Below are 13,586 nucleotides of genomic sequence, written 5' to 3'. Positions count from 1 at the left end.
CCAAAAGCAAAAAACACGAAACCTGCAAAAACAATCTGAAGGTGCAGAACACATGATGATGATGATGATTCTAAATTAACGGGACAAAGATCACAAGCTTTCGTTTCAGACCACAGGCTCGTCGTCGTGGAAGAAACTGAAAAGAGGAGGGTGGAAGGAGCGACCGGGGGACGGGGGGGGTTGAGAGGAGACGACCTCCTCCGGCGGTAAGGCAAGAAGACAACGTCTCGAACATGAAGCGGTGACCGGCGGCAAAACCCCCCCAAAAAAAACGAAACACGAGGCAGGTGAGCGATGAAGCCACACACACACACACACACCCACACCCACACCCACACACACACCCACACCCACACACAGTCAGGAAAACAACACAAAAACTAGGCAGAAAATCAAATTTTTAAAGTGACAGAAAATCTTCAACAGAAGCTCCACCGCTCAGTTACTGACCGACGACGGGACTCTTTACCTCTACCGGCTGCTCATAGATCAATCACTACATATTTGACTTTGTTTATTGACATTGCAGACACACAGGAAACATAATTGTTAATCAAATAAACTCCTTTTGAACAGCCTTTAGTTTTTTGTTTTTTTTTAGCGCTACGTCTGAATTCTGAGTCAGACTTTGCAGATGCAGAGGAGGAAAAAAAAAAAAAAGTGCTAAATGAATTCTCACTGTTGAAGCTGAAGTGCCGAAGTGAAGATTACATCATCGGTGAGTTTTTAAAAGTTCCCTAAACGCTGCGTTTCTCACCGCAGGAGACGAAAGTACACGTTGAGATCTGTGATTTTAAAAAAACAAAACAAAAAAAAACCGGTAACTCTGCGTTTTCTTTCCATCTTGCTCGGTGAATGAGAGCTGCTAATGGCTGCGTGGGTCTCGGGTCCGGCCTGCTGCTGCTGCTGCTGCTGCTGCTGCTGTTTTTTTTAAAGTACTGCATGTTCTGAACATGGCACAAAGGGGACTCAGGCAAAAAAAATAATAATAACAATAAAGAAAACAGAATATCAGAGTTCCTACAAATATGTACACGACAGATACAGGCACTTGTATATCTTTGGTTGGAAAAACCCAACATTGCAAGAGTAATGCATTCACAGAGCTTTTGTGTCCCTTATTGTATTTCCAGGGGTTCACTAGGCAACTGGTATGTTTATTTATATTTCTTCCGTTTTCTTTGCGTTTGTCCGTGTTACAGATGTGTTCTGGCGTAACCCTCCGATGCCTTTTTAACCCTCTGACAGCGCCACCTGCAACACAAGAAAGTGGGTTTTAGTGCCGCTGACAAACTCATGACGGGGGGAGAGGGGGGCAACGACTCAACCCTCGGAAACCCAACTCCTGCTCCTCCAATGGAACCGGAGCAATCCTGAGTAGAAGTAGAGAGAACTCCAACATGCGTTACCAGTGCTGTGGAAGAAAAAGTAGAGCCGCACAGATTGAACTATTTGTTTTGTTCAGCAGCCCGAAGTTTCACCGAATTGTTGTCACGCGACGGTTGGTCTTGGACTAATTGCTCGCGGTCGTCACGGTTGCGCCGAGGAGCTCAGAATTTTATGTTTTTCCACAGAATCGGTTTAAAGCAAACGGTTTATTTTGGGGGGAAGATTTTTAAATGAGAACATGTAGAATAAAATGTTTCTGATGAAATATCACAATTTTAAATGGAAGCGCGCGTCAGACGCGATGTGTTCAAGGACCGTAGGGAAGATGGAAATTGGCAATAATTACTTTTTGTTTTTGTTTTTTTACAGCTGTTGGCTGTGATGAACGGAGCAGTTTTGGAGATTGTTTGAAGAAAACATGCATTTCAATCCAGCCGGAGTGTTTTGGGGTTCAGAGGGTTAAATGCAGTAAGTCGATCGTACAATCCTTCAGAGAAACACACAACAACAACAACAACAACAACAACAACAACAACAACAACAACATGGACAGTGACATTACATGAAGCTGACAGAGAGACATTACATGAAGCTAACAGAGAGACTTCATTCAGTTTGATCAGGTTTAAGAAGCTCATTTTGATAAGTACCTTTCTGTGAAATAATGTCTCATCCTAAAATGTAGCGGCTTTAAGGATTCTGCACATAAGATCATCAAATCTGTTCAGTAAAGGAGCCGCCGCTGAGAGGAAATCACTAAAAATAATTATAATTAAGATAATAAAGCACATAAAAATGGCACATCATCAAAGTGAAGGACAAAAAGTTAAGTTCTGCTTCACGACCAGCAGGAAGCTTCTGTGTTTTTGTGTAGCTGTTCTTAAATAAGATAAGATAAGATACTCGGTTCAGTTTAAAATATTTTGTGTGTATATATATATATATGTGTATATATATATATATAAATAAAATAAAATATAGAAATATTAATAGATAAGTTTCTGATATTTGGTTTTGCGTAAAAAAATATAAATATATATATATATATTTATATATGTAAAAAGTTTATACAATTTTATAATTTTTTACTTATAAAAAATATATAAAATAATGAACAAAGCAGTTTTTACGCAAAAATAAATATCAGAAAGTTGTCTATTAATATTTCTGTATTTTATTTAATCTTAAAAAAAATTGATGTATCAAAAATAGAACCTATTGATTAATTTTCAAACAAATATGATTATTATATAAACGGTAATTAAAACCAGCTGAACTGGTGAATCAGTATTTTTACTTCAGGAACTTAAAACGGCTTTAAAATGGATTTATTTCATCACTGGAATAATGTGTAGTTAAGATAATCAAGTTTATTCGTAAAGCCCAATATAACAAATCCACCAGTGAAGAGGACTCGTCTACTTTTCAACACTTCCACACAGACTTCCACGCATCGCGGACAGTTATCAGAGAAACAGTGTGATTGCATCACGTCTTTCAGACCCGATCACCGGTCATTCAATGCGTCGCTGGAGCTACCTGTTCTCGTCATATAGCACTGCTGGTGTCTGCTGCAGTACCTTCTCGGGACACATGTCGGGGTTGCTTTGCCGCACTTTGCCGGGCCGCCCCTTGATGACCGCGTAGCAGAACATCGTGATGACCATGACGAACAGGAAGTAGCTCGTGTGCATCAGGTGCAGGTTGATGAGGGAACGGTCGTCCTGGGGAGGGAGGGAATTAAAGTTCACATTAACTTAATGCCAGCTGATGAAGACTTTTAAAGAGGTGTCTTGCCTTGCACAGCATATACAGTATTATCAGTTATATAGTTTTCAGACTCTCTGGACCTTGTTAAATAGGTCATAATTTATCTCTAATATCCATTTTACATGAATGTCCTCCAAACTACTGGATTTATTCAAGTTTCTTGCCAAAAACTAAAATTTTACAAATTTACATTTGAACTCTGTTTTTACTGAGTAGACCTTGAACGCATCATAATGCAAGTCAACGCAAACCTCCGCGCTGGAGCAGACGAGCCGGTCACTGTGGCAACTCTGAGCAGCGTTTATAGGAATTAATTACAATATAATAAATATCTAATTTAGTAAGTTGTCTCAAATGTTCTGACCGGCAAAAAAAAAGGAAGTATTAGACCGATTGTACGGTTGTGGACGATCGGCTCAAAACGGCAGGTTTCCTCTCATCAATAGCAACAATCGATAGGAACTCTTTTTAATTAAGAGCTGTAAGTCTGAATGATGTTTGCTGAGGTGGAGACTCACATCGGGGACGATGACCGTAAGCTTTGGGTTGAGTGCGTGGTACAACTTGCCGATGGCTCCTTTGTAACACCAGAAGGGGTTGTAGTCCTGACTGTACTTGGTGTCCGAGTCGCGGACTGTGGTGAACACCTTGTACCAAGATGTGGCGTTGGTGTACGTCTCTGGCACGCAGTGAGGCGGTTGCCTGCAAACCGACACAAAGACGGACGACTGCTGTCATGGAAGTGTTCACATTATGTCAACGGGAAAAAGGATTTATAGTTAATTATTTACACTTCGCTAGTTAATATTTTCCCCCATTGTGCAGTTTGCCTTTGGGCTTCCAGAGGAATCTAACGACCAATGCCCCATAATACTTCCTGGTTGAGTGAGATGGTGTGAAATATAATGCGAGACTAAAAGTGGTTGTCCGATATACTGCATGTCCATGACCTCCATCATTTTTATGTTAGACTTATCGTACGATATGTCCATGACCTCCATCATTTTTATATTATATGTCCGTGACCTCCATCCTTTTTACGTTATATGTCCATGACCTCCATCCTTTTTATGTTATCGACTTATCGTATGATATATGTCCATGACCTCCATCATTTTTATGTTATCGACTTATCGTACGATATATGTCCATGACTTCCATAATTTTTACGTTATTGACTTATCGTACGATATGTCCATGACCTCCATCATTTTTATATTATATGTACGGGACCTCCATCCTTTTTACGTTATATGTCCATGACCTCCATCATTTTTATGTTATATGTCCATGACCTCCATCATTTTTATGTTATCAACTTATTGTACGATATATGTCCATGACCTCCATCATTTTTACGTTATTGACTTATCGTACGATATATGTCCATGACCTCCATCATTTTTATATTATATGTCCGTGACCTCCATCCTTTTTACGTTATGTCCATGACCTCCATCATTTTTACGGTACATGTCCATGACCGCCATCATTTTTACGTTATTGACTTATCGTACGATATATGTCCATGACCTCCATCCTTTTTACGTTATCGACTTATCGTACGATATATGTCCATGACCTCCATTATTTATACGTTATAGACTTATCGTGCGATATATATGTCCATGACCCCCATAATTTTTACGTTATTGACTTATTGTACGTTATACATGTCCATGACCTCCATAATTTTTACGTTAAATTTAAATGTCTGAATATTCTTAAGGATGAAAAGCTCTTTGAAAGTGTGTCGTTGCATTATTATGCTATTATATTATCATATCAGTGGCATAAATGGTCTTAAAAACGACAATAATATTGACTGTTGCAATTATTTCTGGGACAATATATATCATCTAACACATGTAGTTATAGTGACGCTGCCACCGTATACAGTACCCCAACATTTCTTTAAACTAACAACTGCTAAGGTGATAGTTTGAGTTTAATTTGGGAGATTTCAACAACCGATACCTAGATGGTTGCCTCGCTTGCAATCCCACTCAGAATACAAGACGGTCACGAATGAGGCCACCTCTCTAGCTGCTGAGCGAGCTAGAATATAAACTGTATTTATAGTTATAAGCAGCAGCTAGCAAAGCAAGTTTAACATTACCAGACAACAGATGTGATTTGGCCAACTCCATTAAATGAACACGTATTGTTTACAAGACGCATCATTCCAGCTGATGGCGGCCATCTTCAAATGAGAAGCTTGGAAATGCAGACCTTGTCAGGAAGCACTAATAGTTCTACTCAATACTTATACTCAGAAATGATATGAAGGTATTGAGTCAATCACTTCTGGAGTCTTTCATTGTGTCGGCCTCTAGGCAAGAGATATAAAGCGTGTCCCCGAGAGTCAGGGAGGCAGTCCAACTCACACTGTGACTGGGAAGATATTGCTGGCCGCCGTGATGGTCATGCAAGTGCTGAACACCACCTGCTCGCAGTGGCCGTGCAGCACACACTCGTCTGAGTTCCAGGATACGGGCAGGGTGAAAGTGATGTTTATTTCTTCATGGGCTTCCCGGCCTACGCACACAAAAAAAACAAAACAATGTGAGCTTTTGAGATTAACGCGATGACAGAAAGTCAGTTTTTCTTCATTCCAAGTTTTGTTTTCAATCAGCGGTACATTTCAAAAGAAACCTCATCGGTGAGCACAATTCACAGGCCTCTTATTTACATATTCACATTCCTCTGACAAGTTACGCCTAGAACAGGCTCAACAACATGCGTACAATTCCCACAGCAGCAGCTGCTGCTGCTGCTGATGCCAGACCGCACGCCCAACCTGATTTTCTAGGCTTGCGCAACATTTATCAAACCGCAAAGGGAATTGGAAGATCATCAGTCGAGCGCTCCTCGGTGTGACTAAGTAATGAAGCGGCTGTGTCGACATAAGGGGGGGGGGGGGGGGGGGGGGAGGGGGGGGGGGGACAAATGTGGACAATGAGCGTCCCAATTCTCACAAGCAAAGTCAAGCTGGACGACAAGAGGACGTGACCCGTTCTAGTCATCGTGTAGAAGATCACAAAATGGAATTTGTGTCAAATTGATCCGACGGCAAATTAGATGGAAGAGTAAATCTTAGCAAAAACAAAACCGTGGTGTACAATGTCCATGTCTTTTTTTTATTGGTTTATTACCAACATAAAGGACATGCATATAACGAACGAATAGACTTGATATTTCAATATTTTAAAAAAGGTTAGAAAAGCAGAATTCTTAAGATTTGATTATCTTAAAATTGTTAAAATGATCATTTATACAAAAAAACAATCCCAAAAAAATCTAAAATAATCTCCAATATACAGTACATTCATAGACAATGTTCTATTTAATACAACTCATTATTCTATCAATAATATGCACTATAATTGAGGACTTTATTTTAAAATGATTTATTGATTTTACAAGGCTGCCATGACAGAAGGTTTGCCAGTTGCCTAGGGTTACGCTCTCCTACATGGTGAGCTCTACTCAGAAGACTATTTGCTCATTTGCGTCGCTCCTTGTTGACTTTGCTCATCCAGTGTAGTGGGTTTAATATTTAAGACACCGCCGCATGTGCTTGGCAAGCGGCTGATCCCGTCGCCGAGCCAATAGCCCCATAAAGTGAAAGACAAACAAAGGGCCCGAAACAATGGAGACATTTGTCTTTAGGGAAATTCAGCACATAAAAAGTATTTCACATTCAGTAAAAGCACCGAGATATCGATCCGCAAAAGGGGCGAGTTCATCAGAACCGACGGCTCGTTTAAGACTCGTAGAGGGGGAGGAAGCGGGGAAGGGGGGTGTTTTTTTTTTTTTTTTTTGGGCAAATATTAGCACATTTCGATGACAAACCATAATAAGAATTGCACTTATTGCAGCCGGGGGGGGGGGGGACGACGTCCTCATTAGACGGGCCAAAAGCACCGGTGGAAAGTAGCTTGATGGATGATTTTAGCAGGAAGCATTTTAAAAACGTCCCCTGAAAGCGCTGGGTTCTCCATAAACAGACGTTTGTGGACTTGACGTTAATTCATCATCTCTAAGACACGTCGCAAAACTAAAAACAGAGCAAAGGTTGCTTATTTCAGTGAAGTGCGTGCGCCATTTGTTTTTCTAGTGAAACAAAAACACTAACCGGCATTGATAAACCTCACAGTGGGCCATGAATACATAATGACCCTTAATTACAACAGTTCTGACGAGTCGGGGAGAGGTGTTTCTTTTTAAAATAATAGCTTTTTAACAGACCGTGTGAGCTAAAAGAAGATAGAAGCCTGATTGTCCGTTACAATAATTCACTAAATGTTTCTCATCAAGACCGGCGCACATGAAGGAAACAAACAAACCAAATCTCCCATGCCCCCCCCCCCCCCCCACCGAGCAGGTTTTTCTGTGTGTGTGTGTGTGTGTGTGTGTGTGTGTGTGTGTGTGTGTGTGTGTGTGTGTGTGTGTGTGTGTGTGTGTGTGTGTGTGTGTGTGTGTGGGGCTGGAATGCCCTCAAAGGAAGGAGGTTAAACCCACAGACTAAAGACGATCTGGAGAGGATTAATATACATAAAACATGTTTAAATAAGCTGAACCTTTTACTGGAGAATCTAATCCCACATGAAGAAAGAGAAAAAGGTGCAACATGTTGACTTGACTCACAACAAGGAAGTCTGTTAGAAAATATATATCTCATGTCCACTGAAGCGGCATCAGTTACCATAAAGGTGAAAAAAAACAACCCGCAGTTCAGCCTGTCGGACCAGATTTGACGACTGATTTCATTTCCCTCTTCCGTCACTTCATCTGCTTTTAAATGGTTTCTCTGTGGAGCGTTGAACATAAACCAGAGGTGAGGGGGCACACACACACACACACACACACACACACACACACACACACACACACACACACACACACACACACACACACACACACACTCTTCAGAAGTTGAAAAGGAGGACTGAACGGGAGCAGCTTGATGTTCCACAACGCTGCCGGTGTTTGCTCAGAGAGGTAAGTTAAAACCCGTTAACAGGACAAACTCCCTCCCTCAAAAAAAAAAAGGGATTGAATTACCTCGGCACAGGAAACCCCATAAAACCGGTCCAGACCGGTAACGCACCGACGCGATACGCACGCAATTGCGACGTACGCGTGCGAATCGATGGTGCAGATGGACAGAATTTAGTCTCAATCTGCAAGATCGGTACCGGTGCAGAGCGACGCTCACTAATTGATCACCTGATACATCAAATTATTACTTTAGCTGCTCCGTCAATGTCAGCTGTCCTGCAAGTAGAGTATATCTGAGGCAGCGCGGCGTGATGTCTATCAACAATATCAAGGCGGTACGTTTTATGACACTGGCGTATATTACAAAAAAAAAACCCACAAGCGCCTTTGTGATCACGGTGGCGTCGTAAAATGTTCTTTCTTGTGGCGAACGATTCGGGAAGTGGAATGTCGCTAAACTCTTAGCTCTTAAACTTTTGTCGGACGCTTTGTTGTCATTTCATTCCTGCCGTACGCTCAGAAAGGTGAAGTAGAAGTGAGGAGTTGTGGGTCAATACCTTCTCATTTCACTTCAAAAACCTGACTTATGTTTTGAGTATTTGTTGAAAGCCCACATACATACAGTTGTGGTCAAAAGTTTACATACACTTGTAAAGAACATAATGTCATGGCTCTCTTGAGTTTCCAGTTATTTCTACAACTCTGATTTTTCTCTGATAGAGTGATTGGAACAGATACTTCTTTGTCACAAAAAACATTCATGAAGTTTGGTTCTTTCATGACTTTATTATGGGTTAACAGAAAAAGTGATAAAATCTGCTGGGTCAAAAATATACATACAGCAACATGAATTTGCAATTTTGGTGACTTAGAAAGTTGTGTCAATGAAATGAGCTTCATAGCATGGCCTCTTAACTTCTTGTGAGTGATTATGAGTGACTACAGCTGGTGACTTCTCTGAGGCCATTTAAATAGGGCTCATTGGATACAAACGCTCACAAACGCTACAATGGGAAAGTCAAAGGAGTTCAGCATGGATCTGAAAAAGCAAATCATTGACTTGAACAAGTCAGGAAAGTCACTTGGAGCCATTTCAAAGCAGCTGCAGGTCCCAAGAGCAACAGTGCAAACAATTGTTTGTAAGTATAAAGTGCATGGCACTGTTTTGTCACTGCCACAATCAGGAAGAAAACACAAGCTATCACCTGCTGCTGAGAGAAAATTGGTCAGGAGGGTGAAGAGTCAACCGAGAACCACCAAAAAGCAGATCTGCCAAGAATTAGAAGCTGCTGGAACACAGGTGTCAGTGTCCACAGTCAAGCGTGTTTTGCATCTCCATGGACTGAGAGGCTGCCGTGCAAGAAGGAAGCCCTTGCTCCAAAAGCGGCACCTTAAGGCTCGACTGAAGTTTGCTGCTGATCACGTGGACAAAGATGAGACCTTCTGGAGGAAAGTTCTGTGGTCAGACGAAACAAAAATCGAGCTGTTTGGCCACAATGCCCAGCAATATGTTTGGAGGAGAAAAGGTGAGGCCTTTAACCCCAAGAACACCATGCCTACCGTCAAGCACGGTGGTGGTAGTATTATGCTGTGGGGCTGTTTTGCTGCCAATGGAACTGGTGCTTTACAGAGAGGAAATGGGATAATGAAGAAGGAGGATTACCTTCAAATTCTTCAAGATAACCTAAAATCATCAGCCCGAAGGTTGGGTCTTGGGCGCAGTTGGGTGTTCCAACAGGACAATGACCCCAAACACACATCAAAAGTGGTAATGGAATGGCTAAATCAGGCTAGAATTAGGGTTTTAGAATGGCCTTCCCAAAGTCCTGACTTAAATCCCATTGAGAACATGTGGACAATGCTGAAGAAACAAGTCCATGTCAGAAAGCCATCAAATTTAACTGAACTGCACCAATTCTGTCAAGAGGAGTGGTCAAAGATTCAACGAGAAGCTTGCCAGAAGCTTGTGGATGGCTACCAAAAGCTCCTAATTGAAGTGAAAATGGCCAAGGGACATGTAACCAAATATTAGCACTGCTGTATGTATATTTTTGACCCAGCAGATTTGATCACTTTTTCTGTTAACCCATAATAAAGTCATGAAAGAACCAAACTTCATGAATGTTTTTTTGTGACAAAGAAGTATCTGTTCCAATCACTCTATCAGAGAAAAATCAGAGTTGTAGAAATAACTGGAAACTCAAGAGAGCCATGACATTATGTTCTTTACAAGTGTATGTAAACTTTTGACCACAACTGTACATACATACATACATACACACGTACATACATACATACATACATACATATGTATGTACATACATACATACATACATACATACATACATACATGGAGCATCGCAGCACATTAGTTTGACGTTTCTGCTCATCTTCTCAGCACCACCCTATTTCCTTTCCTCCACAAGACCCGTTTCATTCTGAACACTTCGACTTCAAGAACGAGGAGGAAGAAGAAGAAGAAGAAAACCTACCGGACAGGCCGACTTGCTGCCCCAGCACCGTGGCGTACAGGTGGGTGATGTTGCGAGAGTAGCCTCCGAACGGGCGCTGGGGGTCCAGCGTGAGGGTGATGGGGACCGAGATGTTGATGGCACCCGAGTCGTCCAGCAGGAGGGGGACCTGGGTGCTGGAGCGAGCCTGGCCGCTGGTCACCACCATGCTCTCCGGCGTGGTGGACTCGTTCAGGCCGTGCTTTATCGTCTCGTTCTCCGACACGCAGAGGTCCAGCTCGTTGAAGCGCAGCAGGAAGGTGTTCCAGTCCTGAGGGGGCGAGACGGGGCGATCAACCAAAGCATCCATTACCTGACCATCGACGGACTCACTCCTGCCACGCGCCGAACTGTCGTCGGAACTACTTATGAACTATCAGATGACGTCCGAACTTACTTATGACTCGGAACCGTCAACACACGGTGCAAAAATGTGGGGCAAATGCATCCGTGTGTCGTGACGCGACAACTTTGGCCTTTCGGTGTTTTTCCGGTTACCTGAGAGATCGTTAACGGAAGCAGACGCTTTAACTTCCTCTCTTTTTTTTAAAAAAAAAAGAAAAAAAAGAAAAAAGAAGAACTCACCTCCGTCAACTCTGGAGACTTGATCTCCTTGATCTTGAAGAAATAGCCGATGGTCAGGAAGGCGATGGCCACTGCGCTGACGCTGATCATGAAGAGGACCAGCGGCGGACGGTTGTTGATGTAGCTTCTCAGGTTCTCTATAGGATTCAACAGGTACACCTGCGGATACAACAATGTGCCGACGGTTGAGCGATGACCTCATGTATCACCGGGGGACACACACACACACACACACACAACAACACGTCTCTTAACACGACACCTGTTCAGACAGGTAGATCCTGTTGATAAACGAGTTTGCAGCTTCCGACTGGAGGGAAAAAAAAAATGTCATCGACGGTTTAAATGAACAGGTTTTAAACTGACATCTCTGCAGCGCTGATGTCCAAACGTCAACTCTTAAGAGTATTAGTACAATGATAGAATTTCAGTTATGCAAAAATATTTTACACTTAACAATCTGTTACACATCAAATACAGAGCATTTTGTATTGGCTTTTATTGTGTTATGCTAATTGCATTTCATATATATATTAAATGGCATTTTATATTTAATATGAATTCTCTTTTTTTTTATGTACCACTGTGGACAATACACAACTTCTATGTTACATCAAATGTTTTACAAACCACAGCGCTTTGTTTAGAGTTTTGCCATCAACTCTTTTGGCCACAGTTTGATAGTTTGACTCGTGATTTAAGTTTTAAATTAAAGCGGAAAAAGAAGAACCCCAACTGTTCATGCAGATGATTCACAATCACGCTCAGCACAAGCTGCCTGCTCGTGCAGTACACAAAGCAAAGCTGAGCTCTACTCGTGACGTTATGTTGTGTATATAGTGTGCGTTTGTGTATCTAATATCAACAGAATGTTAAATAACGTTCATTTTATCTGCTAACTGTTCCACGGAGGTTGTATGTCACGTGTAAAGTGAGGACGTTGGGCATTAAACAGGATAACCGTGTTTTTTTTGTTTTGTTTTTTTTAGCTTTCCTCCGCAGCCAGGTGACCCGAGCTGTCAACCTCACAGCTCGATAAGCTAGCTAACCTGTGACAACAGTGTGACACGTTCAGGATCAAACTGTCAACATTGCCCCAAAAATAATAATAGCTGGCTTAACGTTAAACGTAATGAAAACAACACGTAAACAACAACAACAACAACAACAACAACAACACGGTTCTCACCATTTTCTCGACGCTGGGAGGTTCGTCGCGAGGCCACAATAATAAAAGGCAGCAGTTGTTTTGTTTTTTTTTGCTAGCAAGCTATAACGTTGCTAACGCTTGCTAGCAAAAGCTAGTTCCTCCTGGTGATGATAATACAGCTGAAGAGCAAGAGTCGGTGTTCGGTGGAGACGACCAGACTTTCAGCGTGAGAAGCACCGCGTGCCCTCCTTCCCATTTCTTTGCGTTATTAGTTCGCTGCTGCCAGTGATGAGAAATATCTTCTCGCGTACACAGTCCCCGGGAATAAATAACGTCAATAATAGTGTATCTGGATCCTCCTCCTCCTCTCCGACATCTCCTCCGTGCACCCGCACTGCGTAGTGGTGAAGCGTCGCAGCGCCGCCTTTTTGTCGTTATTTACGTACGATGTGCGCACGAAACTGGGCTTTTTCTTCTTCTTCTTCTTCTTCTTCTTCTTCTTCTTCTTCTTCTTCTTCTTCTTCTTCTTCTTCTTTCAGTTTAATGGCGGACTACAAAACCAACGTTTAAGGTGCACGTCGCCACCTACTGGACCGGACTGTGTAACACATCATGACTTTATGACAGTTATCATTTAAACACAATCATTATGTTATTTATACATTAAAAACAACAAACAAAACAAACAAAAATATAAATAAATAAATAAATAAAAAAAATTCTGGATATTAAACCCGTTCCATTCAAACGAATAAGTAAAGCCCTTTTAAGACGATTGTTAATTTCTATAAAGAAAATGTCTGAATTAATAAGGGGCTTATACATAATTGCAGTTGCAATTGAGCCAAACCCCCAAATAGGATGCTTGCATTTTACCCTAAGTTTGTGAAAATACGTGTCTTAATACACTTCTTTTTACATATTACAGTTATGCAGTCAGGTGGTAGAAGTTCACTGACTATTTCCTCCGTTGTGGGTGCTCTCTTATTATGTGAAGCGCTCCACTTCAGCAGATGGCGGTAGATACCTCCTGCTACTTGTTTAAAGGTCCACCGTTTCCCCATGAAATTGTATAGAGAGAATCCAGTGGGCACTTTGCAGCCCATGCTGTTACGTCAAGTTACCAGAAAACTACCGGAAATGTGATATTTATCCTTCCAAATAAAGCAAAGGTATCT

At 41.7% G+C, this 13,586-nt stretch overlaps 1 protein-coding gene across 2 annotated transcripts; it reads right to left on the bottom strand.

The window, feature by feature from the left end:
- Window positions 1–501: 501 nt before the first annotated feature.
- Window positions 502–12,913, bottom strand: tmem248 (transmembrane protein 248). Of its 2 annotated transcripts, none has more exons than XM_068711664.1 (7): window positions 12,448–12,913; window positions 11,259–11,417; window positions 10,656–10,944; window positions 5,547–5,697; window positions 3,678–3,861; window positions 2,929–3,113; window positions 502–1,254 (listed from the first exon to the last, which is right to left on the bottom strand). In XM_068711664.1, exons 1-7 carry the CDS (start codon window positions 12,448–12,450, stop codon window positions 1,197–1,199), a joined length of 1,029 nt encoding a protein of 342 aa, XP_068567765.1. In that variant the 5' UTR covers window positions 12,451–12,913; the 3' UTR covers window positions 502–1,196. The 2 variants fall into 2 exon arrangements, with proteins under 2 accessions (XP_068567765.1, XP_068567766.1); XM_068711665.1 differs by having other exon boundaries at window positions 2,970–3,113; window positions 12,448–12,912.
- Window positions 12,914–13,586: the final 673 nt, after the last annotated feature.

This window comes from Cebidichthys violaceus, unplaced genomic scaffold (assembly GCF_023349555.1).
Source record: "Cebidichthys violaceus isolate CVI_PGR_0920_01 unplaced genomic scaffold, fCebVio1.0.p SCAF_166, whole genome shotgun sequence".
Taxonomy (NCBI): Eukaryota; Metazoa; Chordata; class Actinopteri; order Perciformes; family Stichaeidae; genus Cebidichthys; species Cebidichthys violaceus.
The sequence above is the reverse complement of the archived record's forward strand: the minus strand, read 5'-3'. Positions and strand labels throughout refer to the sequence as shown.